Below are 27032 nucleotides of genomic sequence, written 5' to 3'. Positions count from 1 at the left end.
GTAGATCACCTCTCTGCAAGAATGAAGATAGAACCAGTTCAAAGATTGTTCAAATACTAGTTCAAAGTAGTTACAGCTTCAGAGCAATTTACGGAGTTCAACTATATAAAGGCCATCTTATTCTCCTTCATTGATGGGTCGAGTATTTATACAGAGAGAAGCTTATACACTTAGAAATCTTTTCAAGCTAAAATGAGGACTTTCATTTTCATTGGAACTAATTAGAAATCATATCAAGTCAATTACATCAACCTTTATTGATCATGGGCGGATAATCCACACGGAATTGCCGGGAATCAAAGTAACCTGCAATTGAGGGGGATCCTGAATTATGAAGATCGGGAGATCGCAAGCTAGTTCACCAAACCGAGAACTCCTCAATCTAGCTAAGTCCTTAGCAGTTGTCAATTGAGTTCTTTTGCACTCTTCTTGTTGATTCGTTGAATCTCTTTTCTAAGTTTAATGGTGAATTGAGCAGTGATGCCCCCCCCCCCCCCCCCCCCCCCAAATCATGAATGTTCTTTACTGCTTTCTTTGATTACGTGCCTTTTAATTGTGCAAATTGTTATATTCTGATAGTTTTGGAACTAGTTCAGTGAGTGTTCATTTAGGAAACTTTAAGCGCTTCACCGAGTTCATTACTTAACGATTTAATTAATTCGTAGATCATTTTTAAGTAGTTAGAATCTTGGCAATAGGCCACGAATTTCATATTTTATTTTTTTATTTTAATATTTTTGGAGGGGTAATATGTGGTATTTACGCTTTGTTTTAAATATGTATATTATTTTATTTGGTTGTTATGTTTGATTTTGAGGAATGTATTTATGGTAAAATTAAATTTCCTTGATGATTCACTCTTCTTCATGTCGAGTTCTTTTTCAATCTTGCTTTGGATTTTTCTTCTTCTAGGTTTCCTTTATTAAGTCATGGACTCAAGTTTATTGTTGTGTTTTTTTAATTGTCTATTATTTGAGTATAATATTGTCTATATTTGTAATTGGTATATGTGTAGTTTTCAAGGGCAATGTACTGTGTTCACTCTGACCTTCGTAGGTGTGTATTTGCACTATCGTACTTGTTGTTGAGTTTTCGTCTTATGTATGCACCTCGTCATGGGCTAGTGCGCACTTTGTGTTCATGTGAAGTGATTGTGCATTGTAAAGTTGGCATTTGTGCACTATAGTACATATGTTTGTGCATTGTGGTTTGCATCTAATGATATGTTTATGCACTAGTCAGAAATGTGAATCAACTGAGATTTTTTATTCTTGTTGTCCTTGCTAGTGGTGGTGGTGGTGGTGGTGGTGCTGCTGTATGATGTGTATGTGTGCATTTCAACGTGAAACGTGTGCACAATGCAATTTCAAGGTGTGCATAATGTAATGTATAAATGTGCCGTGTGCGCACTATAGTACATATACGCGTGCATTTGTTTTTAGTGTTGTTTGCATCTAATGATGTATTTTTGCACTAGTCAGATATGTGAATCAACTGAATTTTTATCCGTTTTTTCCTTAATGCTAGTAGTGGTACGGTGCATGATGTGTATGTGTGCATTGTATAAGTGTACATAAGAAAATATAGAACTGTGCTCAGAATTTCGCGCGACATTCATCAGTGCATAAGATGTTGTGCATGAGTGCACACAGTCGCCCAGAGCACAACAAAACACCTCGTTCTGCTGTCTTCTGCTCCATGTGTTTAATTAAAGCACCAGACATTAACAAAACAATCAAATTTTCTTATATTTAATAATAAATAATAATATAAATACTTTACTATTTAAACGATAGGATTTAATACATATAAATTTTTATTTTATTGTTAACTTACCTATTTTGGTAGGAGTTTGAAATTTTATTTGGACAGATTTGCCCCTTAGTTACGTTGATATTATGAGGGATTTTAATTGCTTACTAGGCCCATAAATAAATAAATAAATTATATATATATATATATATATATATATATATATATATATATATATATATATATATATATGACGGTAAATATATAACCAGAGTATATTGGAAAAGAATTAGATCAATTGTATTGCCTATAGTTTCAGTATAGAATATTGAGCGTGTCTCCTCTTGTTACACGGGGTCAACCTTTATACTACAAATTAGTAACGGTTACAATAATTATCAACGGCCTCCTAATTAACTGAGGCGTCCTCATCCATAAGCGCGCTGGACATCCATAACTCCTTTATTTGATGAGGTTGTGCTTAGTGTGTGGCTTCTTGTAACTGTTCCACTTGACCGTTACTATCATTATTGCTTTCACGGGTTGGACCAAGTGCACCGGGTCCGATCCAATACCATGTCCTAATTATCCTGTCACCAGCTCCCCTACTCATGAGCTGAGGGAGTAACGGAGTCAGCTAGGGAGTAACAACAGTATATTTTCATTAAATATCTAGAAATCAGCCTTCTCTATTTATTTGAATTGGAAGTAGAGAGCTTAATCGAGAGAAGAAGTGGAATTTTGTTTTATTGATCTCATCAGGTGAGCAACTGAATTGAAGAAGATAACGAACAGAATGACAGCTAATGTTTATATACAAGGTGATGGGGGGAAAAGCGGTTATAACCGTCAAAGGAAACGTAATTACATTGCTGCCCTTTCTTCCTTTTGTTAGCTCCATGCGTGCTTCTGATATCAGCCAGATTAGCAGGTGGTGTGTTGCTCTCCATTACCCCCCCCCCCCCCCCCGTAAGCTGGAGCGTGAAGATTCTGAGTGCCCAGCTTAGAGACAAACATTTGAAAAACAGAGACAGGGAGAGCCTTCGTAAAACCATCCGCAACTTGGTTGGATGAGGAAACCGAGAGAAGTTTAATCAAGCCTTGGCTAACTTTCTCATGGACAATGTGGCAATCGATTTCTATGTGCTTCGTGCGCTCGTGGAAGACATAGTTTTCACCAATGGCGATGGCAGATTTATTGTCACAAAAGACAGCAGCAGGTCTAGACAAGAGAACCTGTAGATCATGAAGCAAGTTCGTGAGCCATTGTACCTCGCAGACAGTGGCAGCAAGAGCCCTGTACTCCGCCTCAGAGGACGAACGGGAAACGATGGGCTGGTTCTTAGTTCTCCAGGAGATGGGAGCATTGCCAAGGAATATGCAAAAACCGGTAACAGATTTTCGAGTTTCTGGACATGAAGCCCAATCGGAGTCCGAGAAAACGTTGAGCTGCATCTCACCATTTCTTGGATAAAAGACACCTTGGCCAGGAGCCTTTTTTATATATCTTAGAATCCGATGTGCTACAATCAAATGATCAGTTGTAGGCTTATCAACGAATTGGCTGAGCTGCTGTACTGCAAAAGTTATGTCCGGTCGTGTGGTTGTGAGATACAAAAGACGTCCAACAAGGCGTCTATATCCATCAACGTCCGGCAATGGTGTGCCTCCTTCCTTCTGTAGATGATGGCCTGGTGCCATTGGTGTGTTAACCGGCTTAGAAGATAGAAAACCAGTTTCAGTAAGTATGTCTATAGCATACTTTCTTTGACACAGATTTAGCCCCTCATTGCTTCTGTTAGCTTCGATTCCTAAGAAGTATCCCAAGCCACCTAGATCCTTGATCTTAAAAGTGCTGTCCAGGAAGTCTTTAAGATATTGGATCAAATTCTGATTGGGACTGGAAACAAGGATGTCGTCAACATATATTAATGTGGCAATAAAATGCATTCCTTGGCATTTAACAAACAGTGAGGGATCCGATTGAGATTGATGAAAGCCTCTGCTCAGTAAGGCATTGGTTAACCGGAAGTTCCATTGCCGGCTAGCTTGCTTTAAGTCGTAAAGGGAGCGAAGCAGTCGACAAGCTTGTCCTGGTTTTCCATTCTGAAACCCCGGTGGAAGAACCATATAGACTTCCTCATCTAGGCTTCCATGCAAGAAAGCCTTGTTTATGTCTAATTGGTGAACATCCCAGTCTCGTGAGGCAGCCACTGCTAGAAAGGTGCGTATGGTGGTGAGCCGTGCCACTGGAGAAAAAGTTTCGACATAATCAATTCCCAGCTGTTGGAAGAAACCCTTTGCAACTAGCCTCGCCTTGTGACGTTCTATAGAACCATCCGCTTTGAGTTTAACTTTGTAAACCCACTTGCATCCAATTGGGATTTTCCCGGAAGGCAAGTCAACAACCTCCCAAGTGTTATTCTCTTGCAAGGCTTTGATCTCAGCTGCCATTGCCTCTTTCCAACAGTCATGTTTCACAGCTTGGTTGTATGTTCTAGGCTCATCAACAGAGGTAACCGCCATGGAGAACATCATGTGAGGCAAGGTGAGACTATCATACGAAATGACTTTTGATAGGTGGTGTGGAGATGAGCTCTTCCCCATGATGGCATCACAATAATAATCTTGGAGCTTATTGGGAGCATGTCGAGTTCTGATAGGTCGTCGTGGCTCATTAGGCTCGGGTGGGACTCTGGCAATGACGAATTCCTGTGATTCATTAGTCTCACTGTTAGGCTGAGTGTGAGAACTGTGATGCTCAGAACTTGGTGGCTGGCCATCAAGGCTTGGTGAAGACTGATCAACAAGTCTTGGTGATGACTGGACAGCAGGACTTGGCTTAATGTCAAGATTGGAGCTCGACGAATGCTCGACAGATTGATGCTCAAAGTCACATTCCAGATTCGTAGAGGTTGGGATCAAAGGCAGAGATGGCTGTGACTTCTCAGCTTGCTGTGCGTTGTTGAAGGCAGACATGGGAAACTGCCTTTCATAAAATATGACATCTCTGGAGATAAACGTAGAACCATCCTCTAGATCATACAGCAGATAGCCTTTGGTGCCTGCTGGGATTCCCACAAAGATACATTTCATTCCCCTCGGAGCCATCTTGTGTCTGTTTGTGGACAAGGTGGCAGCGAAGCATAAACAACCAAAGACCCTTAGTTGTTCAATATTTGGCACTTTGTTGAATAGCCTTTGATATGGATTATTCCCTTCTATCACTGGAGAAGGTAATCGATTAATGAGAAAGGTTGCATACATAACGCATAGCCCCCAGAATTGAAGAGGGAGCTTGGCTTGAAAACTGATAGACCTTGCCACATTTAATATATGTTGATGCTTTCGTTCCACTACGGCATTTTGTTGGGGGGTATTAACACACGATCTCTGATGAATTATACCTTTCTCTGAATAGAATTCTTCCATGTTAAACTCATGTCCGTTGTCACTGCGAATCACTTTGATCATAGCACCAAACTGAGTACAAACGTAGGCATGGAAATGTCGAATAAACTGCCTTGTTTCTGATTTTGTTTTCATTAAGTGTAGCCATGTGTATCTTGAATAGTCATCAACAATGGTAAGAAAATATCTTTGTCCACCTAAGGAACAAATTGGGAAAGGGCCCCAAATATCAACATGTATGAGATCAAAGCAAGCATTAGAAGTACTGGTACTTAGAGGGAAAGAGGATCTCTTTTGTTTTGCTATGTAGCAAACATCACAAACAAAGTCATGACTGTTGGAAGTATCAATTTCAGAAAACAAATTGAGTTTATTGATAGGGAAATGTCCTACTCTTTGGTGCCAAATCTTTGCATCATTACATTGCATAACAAGGTTTCTATTTAACATGTCAGTTGCCTTCTTAAACACATAAAGCCCCCCTTCCTGCTTAGCTATACCAGCCATCAAACCATTCCTCTGAATCAGACACTGTCCATCCATAAATGTGAGTTCATAAGATGTATCTTGGATTAGTTTACTCACTGAAATAATATTAAATTTGAATGTGGGAATATGCAGAGCTTCCCTTAGCCATATGTCATCATTTAACTTGACATCTCCTATATGCTCAACATTAATGCATTGGCCGGTAGGCAGATTCACAACAGCTCCAATGGCTTTGTGATAGTTGACAAGGACATCAAGAGAGCATACAATGTGGTTTGTAGCTCCAGAATCTATGATCCAAGTGGATGTGCATAAGGCAAGAGAGTTAATGTGGGAAAGGGAGCACTTGCCTGCATTGGTGGCTTGGACCTCCTCAAATTTCGACCTCAGAGAAATAGCAGCAGTAGTGTCTGAGGTTGAAGCTGGTTTCTGAGACTTGATAGCAGAGATTATTCTCTGCAGTTGATCTGTTGTGACCCCTAGATCTCTCATATCATCATTAGCCACTGCATTAACTTGTTTCCCTTTGGATTTGTATCCGGGCACCCATCCGGGGGATAACCATGTTTTTTATAACATTTATCCACAATGTGACCTATCATCCCACAATATGTGCACTTAGGCTTCATGGCACTGTTCTTCCTTCCATTATAGGTGTTCGGAGTAGCTGCAACGATCTCTCCATTCACAGAACCTTGGTTGCTTTGCACTGCATTAGAAACATTAGGATCCAAATGTCCTAGACTCAAATTATTTAAACCAATCTGCCTTTCCAGTTTTTCTGCCATGACATAGACTGCATATACCTCAGGTAGAGGATCTAGTATGAGAATGTTAGACTTCAGACTTGCATAATCATCATTTAACCCTTGCAGGAAACGGATTACCTGGTCGACATCTCTCTCTTTTCGAACCTTATCGACGAGATTGCAAGCTCATCTCGGATTGCATTTGCAACATTTGCAAATGGGAAGTGGCCTCAATGTGTTCATCTCTTCCCATAGGGTTCTACTTTTGGTGTAGTAGTCACTGACAGACATGAGACCTTGCTTCACATTGTAGATCTCATTCTGCAATACTGATATGCGTTGTGCGTCGACATGAGAGAACCTCCTTCTCAGATCCTCCCAGATCTCTCTCCCTTCGTCGAGATGCATGATGCTCTGAGCAATTGAAGGATGCACAGCCTTGAATAGCCACGAACAGATCATCAGATTAGATCTCCTCCGCATCAAATACTGAGGATGATCCCTGCCAAGTGGTGCGACGCTTCCATCAACCAGGCACCACTTGTTCTTAACTTCCAACGCAATCCGCATACTGATACGCCAAGTTCCATAGTTGGCGCTTCCTAGAAGCGGTGGACTGACTAGTACAGCCGTGGTGGCTGTCATTAACGCTGAGAAGAAGAGGATTGTCTAGTTCCCCCATGCTGAAACTTCGCTGCTGACTCGCCTGATTCACCTGCGGAACAGTTTCTGGAGTCGCATGAGTTAGAGGTCCGGGAGACGGAGTCGTCTCTTGATTGCCGATGTTTGAACCACCGACGGCGGCGGCGTAGGTGTAGCGTCCCTGCTCCGACTACGAGTGTAGAGAAGTGATCCGACTAAGATTTTACTTATTTATTATTATGACAGTATAGAATTCATCAATTCGTAACTCTTTTATGTATTTCCCAGAAGTCATAAGCAAATAGCTAAAGATCAATTAGATCGATCCCAACATTCCCACAAGCATAATTATCTAGCCAAATTCCATAATCTGCTCAACAATGACTTTCTTTGAGGTGTATGTACTTGAAACCAAATAGGACAACTACGAGTTGCAGCATTTGGCTTTTAGTAATAATAATCCCTATTTCAGGGTTCCCACAACCATAACACTGAACATACTTCTTAATGTGGTTATCAAGAATACCAGCAAATTTGGCAGTGTCATGAGCTCCATTCACAAGTGAAGTTCTAGTCTTCTCATCAAATTTGGATTGAGCCCCAAGCTCACAACCAAAATACTTAGTAGTATAGGAAGCTGGTCTTGCCAAAGTCTTTGCAATATCAACCATGTTGACAACATTGGTCTTGATACCATTACCACGACCCTCTATCTTGGTAATCATTCTGGGCATCTTATACCTGTAGAAGGCATCATCACTATTGCCGGCACCAATGTTCTGCAAAGCCATCTTTAATTCCAAGCAAAACTCTCAAAGAATTACACAACAATCAAAGGGAAACAACGACTGGAATTCAATATGGAGTCTTCAAAGAGTTCCTCGGCAAAAAAAAAAAAAAGAAGAGTGTGTTGGCTGGTAAAGCAAAGTCTGTACCTACCTCGGCCATGGTAGAGGCTGCCACGATCGGCCGAGGCTGGCCGAGGCGCGCACCTTGGCCAGCCTAAGCCGAAGCCCGTCTCGGCCAGCATTAAAAGAAAAATCATATATGATTTGGAAAATAAAATCATATTATCTAGAATTCTATACAGTGTCAGAATGATTCAGTTTTACTCCCAAGCCAGCTCAAACACATCTGCTGACTCGGGAGTAGGGGGTTGATGACAGAGTAATGGTGCTAGCGCCCGACCAGGGTTATCAACAGGCACCTGACACGGCGCCGCGTGGAAACCCAGCGGGCAAAACTCCAACGGCTGAAGTCATTTACTACCCCGCTCATTCAAGACAAGGAGATAATGGCTCAGCTCCTCATTATGATAGCTGTTACGTACCGCCTCATCAAAGAGCAGTTATTGAGGGGACCTACACTTATGGAAGGGAGTCGTTGCACTTATTAGAAGGCCATTACTGCCTATTATTATAGTCGTTACCATTATACAGTATAAGTAGATGATTCTTAGATGAGGAGGGGTGACATGTTCAATACTCTGTACTAAGACACACGCTCAATATTTTGTACTAAACACTTAGCAATATAACAATTCATTATTCTCATATTATATTTCGGGTAACATACTTACCGTCAATATATATATATATATATATATATATATATATATATATATATATATATATATATATATAGTTGTTTTAATAGATGTAGATAACATATATTTGTTTATAAAAAAAATTATTTATGGTTGAATGGTTGAAGTAGGTTAGTTGGTAATAAATACTTTGTTATTTAGGTGGTCAAGGATCAAAACTTTTGGACTACACATTAATTATTGTGATTTTTTTCATTTTTATATTAATTGTGAGATTTATATTGTGTTATGTGTATTAAAAATTATTTAAAAATTTGATAAATTAATTGATGTGGAATATGATTTGCAATTCAATTATGAAAAATATTTTTTTATTTTTATATTAATTGTGAGATTTATATTGTGTTATGTGTAGAAATAATTATTTAAATTGATAAACTAATAGATGTGAAATACGTTTTATAATTTAATTAAGAAAAATATTTTAAAAGAAAATTTACTTTTTATGAACTATCTAATCAATGTAATCTAGAAGTTTAATTGTGCATCATTGTATTAAAATTAAATTAATATAATTAAAATACAAATATTTATGAATATCATATTAATATATATTTTAATTTATTAAACTCATTTTATATTTCATCATAAATATATATTTTTTCCTTTCAAAGTTTTTAAGTTTTCGCCCACACTTAACGATATTTTAGATACGCTCATGTTTGTACTCATGTATTGAATTTAAAATTTGGTGACGAAAATTTATGTTAACTCCGCATATGGTTTAAGAATTTTTTTTTTTTTTAATGCCCAAATCTATAAAATTAAAGGACTGGCCTTTTAAATAGTGATTAGTATTTTACTTTTTTTTTAGTTGACTAGTGAAACCTGCAATTATTATTCAAAAGTGTGCACTAGATAAATTCGATCTTATAATTCTAGTCGATAAAGAAACACAAAGAAGTAAATTAATCTAAGTTACTCATAACTTACTATGTCAAACCAAGAATATGCTAATGCAACATATTATGAATAATTTTTCAAAATTAAATAAGAATTTTTATTTTTAGTTTTACTATGTTAATAAAATAAAATATGTAATGAAATTTTGTTACATTTTACATAAGAATTAACTGTATTTATATTCTGAAATAGTAATTGAGAATTGTTTTCACACCCAACAAAATTTGTTACCTAAAAGTAAACTTATCATTATCCTTGGATAAAATGTGCTGCAAGTGAATGAGAAGTCATCAATCTTATCTTCAACTCAATGTGGTGCGTCAGTGCCAGCCCACATCCTGAGAATCAGTCCCTCGAATATTCACCCCCATCCCCCATCCCTCCCAAAAGAAAACAAAAAAATAAAAAAAAAAATTTAATTCATTTTTCTCCCTAAATTTATAAGTGATAGTTTATTTTTAATTATTTTTATTAGAATATTTTTATTTAGATTTAATACTCCATATTATTATGACATGAGTATTTTTATTTTACATTAATAAAATCGTTGAAATGTCGTTAAATTTAAGAACATTTCGATCTTTTTTATATAAAGTAAGTTGACTCGCTATATTCTTTTAAATTTATATTTAAAAAAAATTATAATTAAAGACTGAAATATCTTTATATTTAACCAAATTTAAACTGTTTTATTAATAGGGGAACAAAAATAATCATACCACAATAATATTAGGACCAAAAATAAATATTTAAAAAAAAAAATTACAATTCAACTATCACCTATAAATTTAAAATAAAAAAAAATTACTCAAAAAAGAAAAAAGAATTAACTAAAAAAAATTAAAAAAAAAAAAAAAGAAAAGAAAATTCATCATCACAAGATTCGTTTCGTACGCGACGCCCCGACCCCGCCCCATCGCCACCCACTTTCCATCTCTGCACTTTCTCTCTCTTTATATATGTATTTGGAAGAAATATCACTCTTCCTTCTTGATTCTCCATAGATCCCTTATTCCCATTTCCCATTCCGGATCTCTCTATGCAACCATCCCTCCCTTTTTAATCCCCTCCCCAAACTCCATTATCGCTACAGAAAACTCAAGACCCAGTGGACCCAACAACCTAAACCAAGCTTTAATCATCTATCCGCCATGTTAATCAATTACCCAGACAACAAAACCCAGAAATGCCGGGACTACATCCAAGCTTTGGAGGAAGAGCGCCGCAAGATTCAGGTCTTCCGCCGGGAACTCCCTCTTTGTCTCGACCTCGTCACCCAAGGTTAGCTCAGAAAACGAATTTTTTAAAGTTTAATTTGTTTTCTGGGGTGGGGTTTCGATCATTGTATTATATTTTTGTGTTGTTTGGAACAGCAATTGAGTCGTATAAGCAGCAGTTGTCGGGGACGACGACGGAGTATAACCTCAACGGCCAATCGGAGTGTTCGGAGCAGACCACTAGCGCCGCTCCGGTTTTGGAACAATTTATTCCGATGAAGAGCGCCCAGGAAGACGACGACGAAGATTACGAGGAACAATCTCGTAAATCCGATAACGATGATGATGATCATGATGATTGTGTTAACAAAAACAATGATAATAATAATTCGGAAAAATCGGACTGGCTTAGATCTGTTCAGCTTTGGAACCAATTCCCAGATCCAACTCCTAAAGAGGTAATTAATTTGTAGTTTAAATTTTTCTCAGAAATTCTTTTGTCACATATAATTTAATTGGATTTTGTTTGTTTATTGGGATTACAGGAATCGCCGGAGGAGGTGAAGAGAAACGGGAGTGGCGGAGCGTTCCAACCATTCAAGAAAGAAAAAAGCGGTGCTGCTGCGGCGGCGCAACCGCCAACGGCCGCCAGCTCAACCGCCGAGACGGGCAGAAGTAAGAAAGAAGATAAGGAGTCTCAAAGAAAGCAAAGGCGGTGCTGGTCGCCGGAATTGCATAAGCGGTTCTTGCAAGCCCTCCAACAGCTTGGCGGCTCACACGGTATATAATATAATAAATTTAATTTTATTATTTTAATTTAAAAAAAAAAAAAAGAGAAATAGATCAAATACACCCTAAACTTTACCCCAAAGGTCAATTAGATCCCTAAATTTTAAAAAAGTGCAATTAAACCCTCAATTGGGTCAATAAAACTCAAAAACCGGTAAATAATCTGTTATTACAGATCATTTCAATAACAGGTCATTTCAAACGGATTCCGGCCACCGGCGACAAATCCGGCCGTTCGATCGTCTTCTCTAGTGGAAGACGATCGGAAATTGTCGCCGGTGGCCGGAATTCGTCGCCGGAATTGAAATGACCTGTAATATATGGTCGTTTATCGGTTTTTGGACTTTATTGACCTAATTTGACATGTTTGATGGTTTAATTGCACTCTTTTAAAATTTAGAGGCCTAATTGACTTTTTGGTGTAAAGTTTAGGGACTTATTTAACTCTTTTCTCTTTAAAAAATATTTTTTATTTCTTCTTCTCTCAAAAGTTAAATTCCCAACCTAAGAGCACCTATCTGAAATGAGATAAATTAAGGTAACTCAGCAAACATGGTTAAATGTTTTTGCTGTTGAGTTTTGAACCTTAGTTATTGTCTATTAAATCACTAAGTTAAATTCGTGTAGATAATTTTTTATTTTTTATTTTTGATGAATTGCTAATCCTTTGATTTAATATAATGATTGTGCACGGCAGCGGCTACTCCTAAACAAATTAGAGAAATGATGAAGGTGGATGGACTTACAAATGATGAAGTTAAAAGCCATTTACAGGTGTGTTTGCAAAATTCTAGATTTCTCTTTTCATTTTGTTTGGTAGAAATCCTCACTCACCCACTAGATTATTGGATTATCTTGAATAGGAGGAATATCCGAATATGAGTACAATCTAGAAAGATTCTTTTTTACCAATAATTCATTACCAATTGGTCCATTTATATGTGTAGATGGAATATGAAAGTAGTCACGTACCAAATAAATTTCTTGAAAACATATACTGTAAGAGAATATTTCTCCAATTTTAATTAATATATTTCAAGAAATTCAATATTTTGGCTTATTGTGTTGTTACAGAAATATCGGTTGCATACAAGAAGGCCAAGTCCATCGAACCGCAATAATAGCATCCAACAACAAGCAGCCCCACAGTTCGTGGTGGTGGGTGGGATATGGGTGCCTCCGGCGGAATACGCCGCCATGGCTGCGGCGCCGGCACCGGCGGAATCAAAGGAAGCTACCACCTCTAACGGGATATATGCACCCGTGGCATCCTTACCACCCTCCTCCGCCTTCCAAGGTCCATCAGCGTTGAACAGAAGGGCGTGCGGCTTCCATGAAAGGGGCAGCCAAAGCAACGACGGCCGCGTGCACTCCAACTCTCCGGCCACCTCCTCCTCGACCCACACCACCACGGCGTCGCCACCATACTAACTCCGATCCAACCTTTTTCTTTCGAGTGATTCCCCTATAAGACTGTCTCACGAATCTTTATTCGTCAGATGGGTTGTGTCGAAATTGAAAAATATAATACTTATATTGAAAATTTAATACTAATTAGGAATAAAGTATCCCTTATTTAGGTACTTTATTTCTAGTATTTTTTAATATAAGTATTCTATTTTCATTTTGACCCGACCCGTATCACGGACAAGGATTCATGAGATGGTTGCATACAAGTTTTTAACTTTTGGTGTGTGAGATAGAAGGATAGATATTTTTGTAATCAAGTCGTATTGTATTAGTTGTAATATTTTTGTTCTTAGTATTATTATAGAAATTATAGAGGAAACTATGGGTGTGTTTGGTTTAAATATTGGAATCAGAATTGTGATGAGAATTAAATCTATACTTCTATACTATTAATAAAAACAAAAAATTTTATTTTAACTAATCGTTCAAAATAGTTTTATACTATTAAGGTTTGCGTAATATTGTAAAATAGTGTAATACAATTCGTATTTTAATATATTGTTTCCTACTATTCTATTCTAATATTGTGAAATTGTGTAATACAATTCCTAATAAAATATATCATTTCCTACTTGTCTATTCGTACTACAATTCTACATTAAAATTCCTATTCGTAATACAGTACAACAATATTATAATTGAAAAATTATAAAAATACTTCATATCATTTAACTATAGGGAAAAATTGTAAAAAATACCCTTCTATAATATGCCAACGCTCGACTGCATACTTCCTATGCCCTACGTCGTCTGCTCCGTACTTCTTTTTCAACAAATCGCATATTTCCTTCGCGTATATGTCTAATAACCCATCAGACATGTGATGCAGCAGAGTACCACAAACAGATTTGTTATCCCTTTCGTACTTGGTACGAACTTCTTGGGACTTGTCGGACGAATTGGATGACGGTGTTTTTGGATCTGGAGTGTCATCTAGGATCGTGACTTCGTTCTCAAGTTGAGAAGATCCAGTAGGCTTGGTTGGAGCAGGCTCATACAGTCATACATGACAATCGTTATGCTGTGCATCCGTATGCACCGTGCATGGTGCATACGGATGTAAAAACGACGTCGTTTTGACGTCTAACTTTAAAAAAAAAAATTAAAATTGCATAACTATACATCCATAATTTCATAACTATATATCCAGAATTACATAACTACACATCCATAATTTCATAACTATAAATCCAGAATTGCATAACTACACATCCATAACTTCAGAACTATATATCCAGAATTGCATAACTATAAAATCCAGAATTGCATAATTATAAAATCCAGAATTGCATAACTACACCATGCATAATTACACATCCATAATTTCATAACTATAAATCCAGAATTGCATACCTACACATCCATAATTTCATAACTAAAAATTCAGAATGAATGAACTAAAAAATGAACAACATAATGTTGTTGCTGGGAATCGAAACTGATTTTTTTTTTTTAAAGTAGGATGCGCGTTTTGATGCAAAACGACGTCGTTTTTGCATCCGTATGCACCATGCATGGTGCATACGGATGCACAGCATAATTTGCCATACAAGACCATAGGGCTGAGAGGGTCAACAACCAAAATGTACAGCTTCGAAGTAACTCATCATCTTGATGGACCACCGACGGTAATTGAAACCGTTAAGTGGTTCGAGTTTGGCAAGTTCAGATGCAGGTTTGGAGACAAAGGTCGACATTTTATGGATATATTGCTTTTAACTGTTGGAAATTTGAGTAGAAAATGTCGTAGTGCGTACTACTTTTTATGTAGGCTGGATTTATGGGAGGAAAGAAAGAGGAAATATGTGTCATGCAGTGTATAGAACACTACCTTAAAAGTGATTTTCGGAAAATGTGCGGTCTTTATATCTGGTACGCTTCTGACTGGTTGCACACATATATGCTACGACTAACCGAAACAATTAATCGTAGTCGAACTTGGCTGTAAGCTCAGACGAGAGAAGGGGATGCTAGGTATTTATAACTTCTGAAATACTCAACTCTTCTGTTTAGTGGCGAAAAAGTCGAGGAAAGATAACCTCACCACACCGCGCGTGCAACCCAAGTGGATATTATGGCAACACGTGCTTCTGGGTTCTCCTTTTCCTTCCTCTCCACAATACTTTAAGAAGAGTAAAAGTATTAGTATTTAAAAGGTGGAAAAAACACTCTAAGAAATGTGAAACAAGAAGTAAAGGCAACTCCACTTATTTGAATGCTATTTCCAACAGTCCCCAACTTGCAAACACAACCCATATATGTTCTATGGAGTTATGTTGATTTTTATTCGTTTTCTACACTCTGCCAATGGTATAGTTTTTCTTATGGGAGTTTTGAGAGTGACAGTGAGACTTGAAAAATGTTACTCACTTCATACCTTTCAATCAATGGGTCAAACTTTATTAAGATTTTAATTGTTTTTTTTTTTTTATAGTTAAAAATACTAATTGAATAGCATATTATCTAGTTATATGACTTGTAGTAATCTTAATAGCATATATTGAACTTAGAGTGCAAGGGTACGCCCTATGAGAAGAGACGTAGTGTATTGATAAATGATTAAATGATAAGTGAGATGCCAATAGGTCATTAATCCAATAATGTTGAGTTAATGTTCTAATAGGAGCATAAAATGTGTTGATGTAATATGTATATTATTGAACTTGTATATTTTGATTTTTCCTTATATATAATGATAAAATGTTTTTAAATTTAACATTTTTTCTTTTTAATTTTTTCATTTATGTACAAACTTTGATAACAAAATATTCCTTTAATTTATTATTATTCTTGACTTAACTTATTACAAAATATTTTTCAACTTTTAATAATAATAATAATAATAATAATAATAATAATAATAATAAATTAATAATAATAATGGGAATTTTATTTTTATATTATTATTATTATTATTATAACAATTAAATTAGTGTACACAAAAGGAATTCCTGATATTTCTTTTTTCTTTTTTTTTTTTTTTTTTTTTTTGTATATTCTTTTTGCAATTATTTTCTCATTTTGTGGTAAAAATTAAAATATAATAATATTCTTAATTTATTTGTTTCTTTTAATCATTAAAAATGTGAAAGATATTATTTTTTGAATCATCACCCTAACAAAATATGAATGTCATGCTAGAGGTGAGCATCCTAAGAATACATTAATTTCTTTTTACTCAAATCAAACATTATTCATTATAGCACATTTTTTCAAATTTTTTCACATAAAATATACATTTTATTACATGTTAATATATTATGTTTGGCCGAAAAAAATTTCTCTGCAGTTTAACAATTTAAATGAAAAATTTTCATTATATAATCAATCTTATAAAGAAAAAAAATTAATATTTCAAAATATCAATGAAAATTTGTAACAAGAAGAGTTCACATATAACGTAACAACAATTGATGTCTTAATAATATACAAAAAATATATATATAAATTTTTGCTTTATAACTTCATTGCATAACTCTTTAATTACTTATGGACAACATTAGTAAATCTATTATAAGCATGTCATCTTTCAATAAAAAAATAAGTTTAAGTTTTAGAAACTAATCAATGATTATTAAAATCACATTAAAATATTTAATTTATTTTAATATGAAAATTGTTAGGACATGATTTCAATTTTTGATCTTAACTATCTCTAACAATACTCATATTTACCACTACTTTCACCCGTGCGGTTGATGCACCTTAAGCATTAACCTGTCGCATCTTAAGTACACATGCAACCCACGCACCTTAAGCACACAAACAAAGCACCTTAAGAACACAATCACTCACCTTAAGTACACAAACTACGCACCTTAAGCACACAACAAAGCACCTTAAGAACACAAATCACGCTCCTAAGCTTTTAAAATGGTTCACCTTAAGTTTCACATAATTAACTGACGTACCTTAAACATACAAATCACGTACCTTAAGAAGGAAAACAACACAACTTAAGAAGAAAAACCACAATCCTTAAGTTTCAACGACTACTCACATTAAGCACAGAATCCACGCACCTTAAGCACAAAACTCACGCACCTTAATTTTCAACAACTACTCACATTAAGCACAACAACCCACGGCCCTTAAGCACAAAACCCACATACTTTAAGTACAAATCTCATGCACCTTAAGCACAAAACCCACGCACTTTAAGCACAAAACCCACACATCTTAAATTTGATCTAGATTCAAAAATTACCAAATTGCCACCACGATTTTTTTTTTTTTAATTTTGGTATTCTTGAATGTTGATTTAAGCAAGATCAATGACCCAGATTTAATCGCACAACTGCACCTAGGCGCACCAATCGCACCAGAACCTAATTCTATATTGAAAATAATCAATTTTAATTTATATTAATTAACTTTTATATTTAAAAGTTATATTAATTATTTACTTATTTTAATTTCCATATTGGGTATTAGTTTATAATTGAATAATATATTAATATAATTTTATTATATTTTTCTATCCTAAAATCACTATCAAAAAGATTGTCAAATCGCGAATTTCCATAATCATAGCTGACTGCCGCTTTAATTTATCGTTAATGTCACAAAACCTTATCCGTTCGTACATAGGTCTTTGATGGGAAGACAAATATAATACGGATCGGAGTAGCATTGTTGTTCAACAGTACAGCCATTCAAAAAATGTGTTTAAAACTTGCAGATAAATAAGAATACATCTGCACTACTTTTTACTATTAACTTTTTTTTTTTTTAACTCATAATTCTTTACAAAATAGTATATATTATATTCTTTATAAGTCAGTGAAATTTTATTTTATTTTTTTTCGTGTGGTTTGCTGCAATGTGCTCCATAGAGCATATTTGATAAGAAAATATTATGTAGACTCTTATATTTTTTTACTCTCATTTTCAAATTTTTTATATGAACACTTTTTTGGAGACTTACATGATGATAATAGCCTATATTTGTTTGTTACATTAGGGAATAAAATTTGAGAGTATATATAAATAAAACTCAAAATGTTTTTTTTTTTTTTTTGAATGCAATGACCAAATATGTTTACTTATATAAAAGTGGAAGTTTATTATGTACACACTCTGAGTAGTGTGTGATCTGCAAGTTTCCCTCACCACCAAAATAAAAGTTTTATTTTTTTTTCTTTTTTACTTTTAACGAAAGTATATGTTGATATATCAATTTAAAAAAAGTAAAATTAGAATTTTAAACTTTCAATTTCTTATAATTAGATTTTAATATTAACTTTAAAAAAAAAAAGATTTTAATATTAACATTTTTAGTGTAATTAAGTTTTAACTTACACATTACTGTAAGATTTTCCCTAATAATATATATTATATATTATATATTAGGGCCTTAATTAAGTGGTGCAAGTTGACTAGGCTTATTAAGTGGTCTGGTTGGACTTAATAACTAGTAGTTGTTAGTCAACCAAACTCTGTGCCTAATATAACCTGGATTGATGGGATACAGGATTATGGATTAGATAGCACATTCAGTTACGGTACTCAGACCGCTCAGTAGACACCAATACGCCATCTAGGGTTCTGAGTCAGGTCTGAGGCAAAACATGGCTGACGGTCTACCGTTAAGAGGCAACACAACAGGAACATCAACTATGGCTGGAGATCTACATGGCTACGCTTCCGCTGTCATACGAGGTCAGGTTTCTCGTATACTATTATTCATTATAGTTAGACTATTGTATATCTAACATTTGGTATTAGAGCCTTTTATAATCTCTGCCTGGTTGATTATTATGCCTAAAATCAACAATTAATTTGTTTTATATACATTGAGTTTTGGTATATATTCTGTATATATTAATTCTTCGAAATATGCATATATCTATTTGGTTTTTGATATAATAATTTGTGTATATTTCAGAAGAATTATGTAAGGGACGTTGAAATTGTTTTTCAACCTTAAGCATTAATTTTGTTTTGTTTTTTCAAAATTATTGAATCTAAAATTGCCTACTGCTTGCCTGAATTTTTGGATTTATTATCCGTTTTAAGTCTCCGATTTATTGTTTCTCCGGGGCTGCTACTGGGAAGTAATCGGCATCTACAGATAAAACAATATTAAGTTAATTTTCATATACATTCTATTTTGTATATGATTTTGGACGGTTGAAAATTATTTCCAGCATTAATAAACACGATTTTAATTTCTTTTGGGTTCTGAGATTATATGTCGTGAATTTTGGAAATTAACATTGCTAGATTTATTATTTTCTGTTTTTCACCAAGAGGCCGGAGAAAACGGAACAGAGCTAGAATATGATTGCAATCTTCTGGTACTCTTAATTTCCTATTCAAATGCAATTACCTTTATTTTACCATATATTAATATTTGCCTAATTTAATAATTATATATTTATATATATATATATATATATATATATATATATATATATATATATATATATATATATATATATATATATTAATTTTGGTAATGGTGATTATTTGGTTTAATATTGCCATATTAATATTATCTTAATTAATATTGTAAATTATTTTGGCAAATGGTAAATATATAGTAATTGCTTAATTTGAAATTTTAATGCCCTTTAGTTTTCATTTAATTTTGGCATTAGATTCATAATTAAATTATCATTCAATTTTGGGCAAATATTAAGTTTTAAATTTGCTATTTGAATTTTAATTTAATGTTGAGGTTTATATTAAATTGCCTTGAAGTATTGCAATTTACTTAGGATATATGGGTTAATAATACATTAATATGCAAATCCAAGCATGCTACGTATATTTATTAAATAATTATTTTATTATTATAATTATACATTTATAAAAGCATGCGTTAAGATTGGATATAGCATATTATTAATTCATAAATTCATTATTAAATATCATTCAATTTTGGATCCTTAGGTCAATTTTAGGTATTATGACCTACTAAAGCAGCTTGTTTGGTTTCTCCTTAATTTTGAGCACATTTTAGTTTATGTGTCTCAAAAACTTTAGAACCTATTTTGAACAAGCTATTTGGGACCTATCTTGTGTCATTAAAGTATGGATCCCACCATTTTGATTGATATTTTAATAATAATTATAGCTCCTTATAACATGTTTATTAAGTTTTAATTATTACTAACTACCATATTTTGGTATTAATCGTTGGTAATAATATTAAGTTTGGGTCTACTTCAGTACTAGACCATTTATCATTCATGTTATAATTCACTTAGGCCATTGAGGTTTATGAGCCTAATTTGAGTAATTAAGTGCTATAATTATTGTCTTGATCTATTTTGAGACATTAAGGATTAATGATTTAATTGTTATTTTGGCCATTAAGAATTACAAACTATTGTTTAAGTTGATTAATTTTTAATCTATCAATAGTTTTTCAGGGCCTTAATAATAATATTAAGTCTTTAATTTTATGGCAAAAGCAATATAGTTGGTATATTGTCTATATAATGGTAATTTGGTTATTACCTAACTTCAGTCTCCCTAAGTATCATAATAGTCATGGTTAATTATTATGTGGTAAATTGAGATTAGTATTTGGCATCCCTTAATTACAGTTTTGCCTTTATTGTAGTTATTATTAATTGGCATTATTAATTACTGTTATTAAATTTAGGGACTAATTTCATTTTATTACCTTCCATAATAATTATTATTTCATGGTAATCTGCTATATTTGGTACATTGGCATGATTACCACTTCATTTTACATGACTATTATATTAATGTTGGTAATTAAATCCTACCAATAAATTTTTAAATGTACCATTGGACGCTGCATCGAGGCTAGCGACACCGACAGTGAAGATGGGAGAATTCTGGATCGTTGTTAGCGCAATGGGCAGATGCGGTTTGCATCATTAAGGTTAGTCATTAATTATATTTTATGGTTATTATTGATAATTAGTGCTACAGTTATGGTTAATCGCTAATTTGGACTAGTCACATATTTTATCTTTAGAAAAATGGAAACATTTGAAGGCGCATTACCATAATTTAGTTTGTCGTTGTTGTTAATGTTAATAGTGATTATAATGTTATTTATTGCTATTAATAATTAGTTAATTAATGATGACATTAATATTGTTGTGGTATTCAGTTATGCACCTTGAACTGTTTCCAAATAAATTTATGTGACAATACTCCAGTTCAGAAAATAATTTTCTGGACATTAATATTTTTCGGACTTCAAATTTTATCCAGTTTTTAAAATTTTATACGAAAACGTTTATAAATGTTAGCGGTTTTAACCATTGTTTTTTCATATTTAGTCTCCTACTTAATGTGATAATATTATTATGGCTATTTATTGCTATTTTGATTATTTGCAATTTTGCCATTAATAATAATAATATTATTATTAACTGAGTTATGGAGAGTGATTTTGAATCAATTTAGTAATGTTGGAAAAACATATTTTCTAGGCATTTGACTTTTGCCATTAATTCCATAATTCATCTAGTTCTTTGAATTATGACTGTCCATATTTGGTTAAGTATGAATCAATGAATATTTTGTTTAAATTCATATTCTTTAGTTGGTTCATACTCCTTAGATTGTTTTATGCATTCGATCACATTAAGTGCATAATATTAAGTTTAATTATGCAATTAGGGTTTGTGAGATTTTGCTTTACAAATGATAGCATATCCTTTTGGTTTGATATTGTTTGAAATTGTAAATTCAGTTATTTCTCATGAATTTGATCTTTATGCATTAAAACATTTTCCCATGGGCTTACAGTTTAAAAATTTTTTAAAGTATATATTCAATACATTATTATTCAAAATGTTGGGTCTCTTTTGGTTTGGACTCATCGGTGTTTGAATATTAAGTTTATACTTTAAAATCTCATATTGTAAATTGCTTTAAGTTATGCAATTTCTTTGGAGTATATGAGTTTAATGTTTAATTTTATGCATATTTGTCCTAAGCATAATATTATGTTTTAAATTATGCAATTTTATTATGCCTTTAGCAATGCATACTTTGAGATGGAATTATATTAGTTCCTATTTAAGTTGGACTTATGCATAAACTTTAGTCGCGGTAGTGCCTGAATTTAAGCACGTTTAGTCCGCTAATTTAGTTCACCATTTAAGCTTTAATCATAGGTGAACCATACAGTTTTTTGGTGTATACCCTACAGTTTTAGGTTCATACCCCCAAACAGTTATACATTAAGTATATATGAATCGGGGATACATACTATTTTTAATGGCCATGACTTAAGAACGTCTTGTGCCACTAGTCTCCTTAAATTGATACTCTATTTAAGGAATTGGTTTTCAGTGAGACTTAGTCTCTAACCACCTTTCCTTGAGTATATTCAGTTTTTCCCATCACAATTTGGTATAATCTGTTTGTCAAATTTTTAAGTATTCATTGCCAATGTGATTTTATTTCGGTTTATTAAAGAATAGCCAAAGCATTTTTAATTTACTGAAATATCTTGAGTTTTCAATCTTGGTTAATTAAGGAAATGCTACAGCATATTCAGCTACCTAAGATTATTAAGTTTTAATCACATAAAGTTTAGGCAAGAATTTGATAATTGTCTAGTGATCTTATAATTTTAATTTGATTTTGGAGTAGCCACAACATCCTTAATCTGTTAAAATTATATATTAAGCGGTTTATTTTGATCACATAAAGTTTTGGACATATCATTTGTGATTAATTGTACGTAATATGATGGAATTTAGCCCACAGGCAATTTCGTTATATTTGTATAATTAATCAGGATGAAATACTGGACTACGGTCATAATTTAGCCCACAGGCAATTATGTATCGGAATGTAGTTTAGTAGTTTTATCAGTAACGATAGAAATAAATCAATTTATTTACTTTATGGTTATTTGTAAATAATTTCCAATTCTATCATGAAGTTTAATTTTATGATGTAAATTTAGGTCATATTTCTTAATTTGCCCACAGGGATTAAGAAAAGGAACATGATCTCTTAAGTTTTTTATCATAATGATAGCAATGAATCTTATTGAAATAAAACTTTAGCCTACAGGCAAGTTTTATGTCATTTGATTCTTCAGCTCATTTGATAATGGTTTAATTTCGTCATAAATAAATTTTTCAGTTGGATCTAATTGAGTAAAACTTTAGCCCACAGGCAAGTTTTATGTCACTAGATTCTTCTGGCTCTTTAGTAATTGTGAAAAATATTATCATAAGGGTTTCTTAATTGGATTTAATAGAATTAAAACTTTAGCCCACAGGCAAGTTTTATGTCAATAAATCCTTCGACCCATTAGATAATGATTTTATCACAATTTCTTAGAGTTATAAATTCAGTTCAATTATAATTCTAAGTTTCATGGTTTGCATTGGCAAAACATGTATTCAGTCACTTCCCAAAATTTAGCAACTTTTATTAATTGATCCACTGATCTTGCTCGGTTTTTCGGACTAACTGTAGTAAGTTACGTGATTTGACATACATCTTTTAGATTCCATTAATAATAAAATGTATCTTTTGGAAGTTTATTATGTACACACTCTGAGTAGTGTGTGATCTGCAAGTTTCCCTCACCACCAAAATAAAAGTTTTATTTTTTTTTCTTTTTTACTTTTAACGAAAGTATATTTTTTTTTTACAAAGGGAAGGGGAATACCCATACAATCTATGCCTACACTGAGGCTCAAAATCTAAACCTCCCACATAAAGAAGCAATCCGATACCAGTGAACCACAAGCCACTTGGTTTTAACGAAAGTATATGTTGATATATCAATTTAAAAAAGTAAAATTAGAATTTTAAACTTTCAATTTCTTATAATTAGATTTTAATATTAACTTTAAAAAAAAAAGATTTTAATATTAACATTTTTAGTGTAATTAAGTTTTAACTTACACATTACGACATTCTTTATTATTATTATTATTTTTTTTAAACTGACATATGTTTGTGTCAAGATTTAAAATTAATACTCTAGGTAGACGAGTGAGTGAACATGATTCTTATACTTTTAGATTATGAATTCAATGATTATCAACATTCTTTCAATTAACCTATAATACAGAATTTTACTAGTGCAGTTTACCTCACATGTGTCGTAATTTACAAATTATTACATTAGTTTATCAACTTACAAATATATAATCTTATTTTTCTATAAACCTATTAAGTTCTATACACCAAAAGAAAAAAATATATATAATAAAGTGTAGAAAGTGCTATTTGTACACGTAAAAAAAATTATCATATATTTTCCTAATGATGTGGCACACGATGTGCATCACAATTGTTTTGTACAAAATAGTTACGGAGTATGTGTGAAGTAATTGGCTTCATTATATATATATATATATATATATATATATATATATATATATTTTAAATACTATTGACTATATTAGAAGGTAATATATGTTTTATACTTTCTCAAAAGTACTGCAGTCCAAAGAATTAATATCCTATCACCGGGGTTTGATCATGTGACCTTTTATCAAGAGAACCACAGAGGTGTCATCTAAGCACAAGGTGCTTGGCAATTGGCTTCATTATATTGTGAATCAAGTATGTAAAGACATATTAATTAGACGATAAAAATGTTGATGAAAAAATCTTGGTTCACATTAATTAAGTTTTAACACATTCCATTTATTAGTAATTAAAACAAAGTTATGTGAAACAGATTTAAAATTGGGTTTGGGCTTTAAAAAATAAAAACATGTATAGTTTTCAAAAGTATAATCTTTTGAAATAAGAGTGATAAGTTTTAATTTAAAAGTATTACTTTTTGATTGATAAGTTTTTACTTTAAATGTATGTGTTGTTATTTGACAAGTGTATATTTTTTAATAAGTTTTTACTTTAAATGTATGTGTTTTATTTGATAAGTGTCTATTTTTTAAATAAAAAATAATAGTTTTTAGACATTTTGATTGGAAACTGATTATTTTTCATTTAAATTTGTTGTGTGATTCTTCTTGACAAGTATTTACTTTTGAATTAAAAAGAAATAGTAATAAGTTTTAAATTATTAGCTTTTTTGTTGATAAATAATAATTCTTACTTTAAATCTATTATATATATATATATATATATATATATATATATATATATATATATATATATATATATATATATATATATATATATAGGATTATTTTTAAATACAAACCCCCCTTAAAATACAAACCTCCCTTAAAATACAAACTGTGTGAATGTAAGTATGTTAATGTGTGCACGAGCTAATTCAGATATTGTTGACAGTGTGCCCAGTGTGCATATAAGTATGTTAATGTGTGCACGGACTTTGATAGATGATTGTGATATTTTTCCTCCTACGCGCTGTGCGCATGCAAGTATGTTAATGTGTGCACGAGCTTTGATGGATGATTGTGATTTTTCTTCCTGCACGCTGTGTGCATGTAAGTATGTTAATGTGTGCACGACCTAATCCCAAAATTTGTTGGCAGTGCGCCCTGTGTGCATGTAAGTATGTTAATGTGTGCACGAGTTCAAGTTTGTATTTTAAGGGAAGTTTGTATTTTAAGGGTGTTTGTATTTGAATGCAACCCTATATATATATATATATATATATATATATATATATATATATATATATATATATATATATATATATATATATATATATATATATATATATATATATACACTATTTTTTGCCAACTAATATATAGTGTATGTGATGACATCTCGGTTACCATTACAAATGAGTGGTCATATGTTTGAATTCCGGTGGTGGTGGGGTTTACATTCTTTGGACGGTAAATGTTTGAAACAGTATAGAACAAATCCTATAATGTAAAAAATTATGAGTATTTCAAAAAAATATATTATTTCTTGATAATAGTTTTTAATTAAAAAAAATATTAGTTATTACTTATCAATATTACTTTTAGTCAAATAGTACAGAGTAATAAATTTTGCAAAACCTGTTTTTGAGATTTGAGTCCTGCTCAAAATTTACAAGATGTGTTTCCACACACGGCGAATTGTTAAAAACAAATAAAAAAATTCAAATAATGAAAAGATAAGAAACTTTTGGAAATTGATACCAAAAACTACATATAAATTATTAGCAAAATAAGAGATAAATGTTAGGTAAGAAGTGTGTAATGTAAGTTTAGTTGGATGTGATAAACATTATTGTAAAGTCCACTGTTTTCTTCACAGAGAATTTCGTGTAAACTACTCTTTTTAGAGATTGAATTTGGCACCTGACGCCTTCTATGCCAAGGAAACAATATTGGGAATTTTTTATTTTTGTTTTTGGTGTCCAGATTCACACCCCGCCCCCTCAAAATTTCAGGGATCTTTGCATAACAATCTCGACTCTTCAGGAATTTCTTTTCATAGATACGCCTGCACTTGTACGCTACACGATAATATTTAATTCATTAGTTTATATATATATATATATATATATATATATATATATATATATATATATATATATATAGGGAAGGGATCAGGTGCATTTGTTGCTTCCCGTGCGGATGTGCGGTGGATTAATGTGCGTGAGGTTTATACTTAATGTGCGTGAGATTTGTACTCAATGTGCCTGAGATTTGTACTTAATGTGCGTCATGTTAATATACGTGAGTTTTGTACTTAATGTGCCTGAGTATTGTGTTTAATGTGCGTGAGATTTGTGCTTAATGTGCGTGCGTATTTCAGAATTACGAGCTCAGAAGGAAGCAGAACAGAAACTCACGTACATTAACGCCCAAGCTTCTTGTTACTTCTTCCTTCAATTTGGCCATGGATTCTGGGTTATCAGCTACCTTCAATGCAGTTGAATGTTTATATAAATAACGCACGCTCAGTAAAATTTTCACAGCAGCAAAGTGTGGATTTCTGTTGTATTATTCCCATAATTCTTAACCTCCATAGCTCGCCTCTGCATCATCATCATCAAGGAGGGGCAAATGGCTACTGGGGATGGGGAAGAAGCTGACATCAATATTTTCTGCTGCATTTTACACATTCACGCACATTAAGTACAAATCTCAGGCA

General features: G+C 33.0%; 1 protein-coding gene and 2 long non-coding RNA genes across 3 annotated transcripts in view; 2 read left to right on the top strand and 1 right to left on the bottom strand.

The window, feature by feature from the left end:
* The window catches only part of LOC109164157, a 15333-nt gene extending 1888 nt beyond the window's left edge, over window positions 1-13445 (top strand). Inside the window, exons 2-3 of the long non-coding RNA XR_002051395.1 lie at window positions 9125-9131; window positions 13236-13445. This is a non-coding gene — a long non-coding RNA (uncharacterized LOC109164157). The remainder of the gene's footprint in view (window positions 1-9124; window positions 9132-13235) is intronic.
* On the bottom strand, window positions 7578-27032 carry LOC109164156. The gene is made up of 3 exons (XR_002051394.1): window positions 27021-27032; window positions 17742-17747; window positions 7578-7852 (listed from the first exon to the last, which is right to left on the bottom strand). It is a non-coding gene; the product is annotated as an uncharacterized LOC109164156 (long non-coding RNA).
* LOC109164155 (myb family transcription factor EFM-like) lies at window positions 10552-13338 on the top strand. The gene is made up of 5 exons (XM_019312943.1): window positions 10552-10833; window positions 10926-11227; window positions 11315-11549; window positions 12256-12332; window positions 12633-13338. The coding sequence occupies exons 1-5, from the start codon at window positions 10704-10706 to the stop codon at window positions 12987-12989; spliced, it is 1101 nt and encodes a 366-aa protein (XP_019168488.1). The 5' UTR covers window positions 10552-10703; the 3' UTR covers window positions 12990-13338.

This window comes from Ipomoea nil, unplaced genomic scaffold (genome assembly GCF_001879475.1).
Source record: "Ipomoea nil cultivar Tokyo-kokei standard unplaced genomic scaffold, Asagao_1.1 scaffold3056, whole genome shotgun sequence".
Classification (NCBI taxonomy): Eukaryota; Viridiplantae; Streptophyta; class Magnoliopsida; order Solanales; family Convolvulaceae; genus Ipomoea; species Ipomoea nil.
Note: the sequence above shows the minus strand (reverse complement) of the source record. Positions and strands in the feature narration are given on the sequence as shown.

Bases quoted from the DNA above. Each gene is read 5' to 3' on its own strand.
- LOC109164155 (XM_019312943.1), top strand. From the start codon at position 10,704: ATGTTAATCAATTACCCAGACAACAAAACCCAGAAATGCCGGGACTAC. The intron at 10,834-10,925 runs GTTAGCTCAGAA...TGTTTGGAACAG, and splicing joins TCTCGACCTCGTCACCCAAG to CAATTGAGTCGTATAAGCAG. The intron at 12,333-12,632 runs GTGTGTTTGCAA...GTGTTGTTACAG, and splicing joins AAGTTAAAAGCCATTTACAG to AAATATCGGTTGCATACAAG.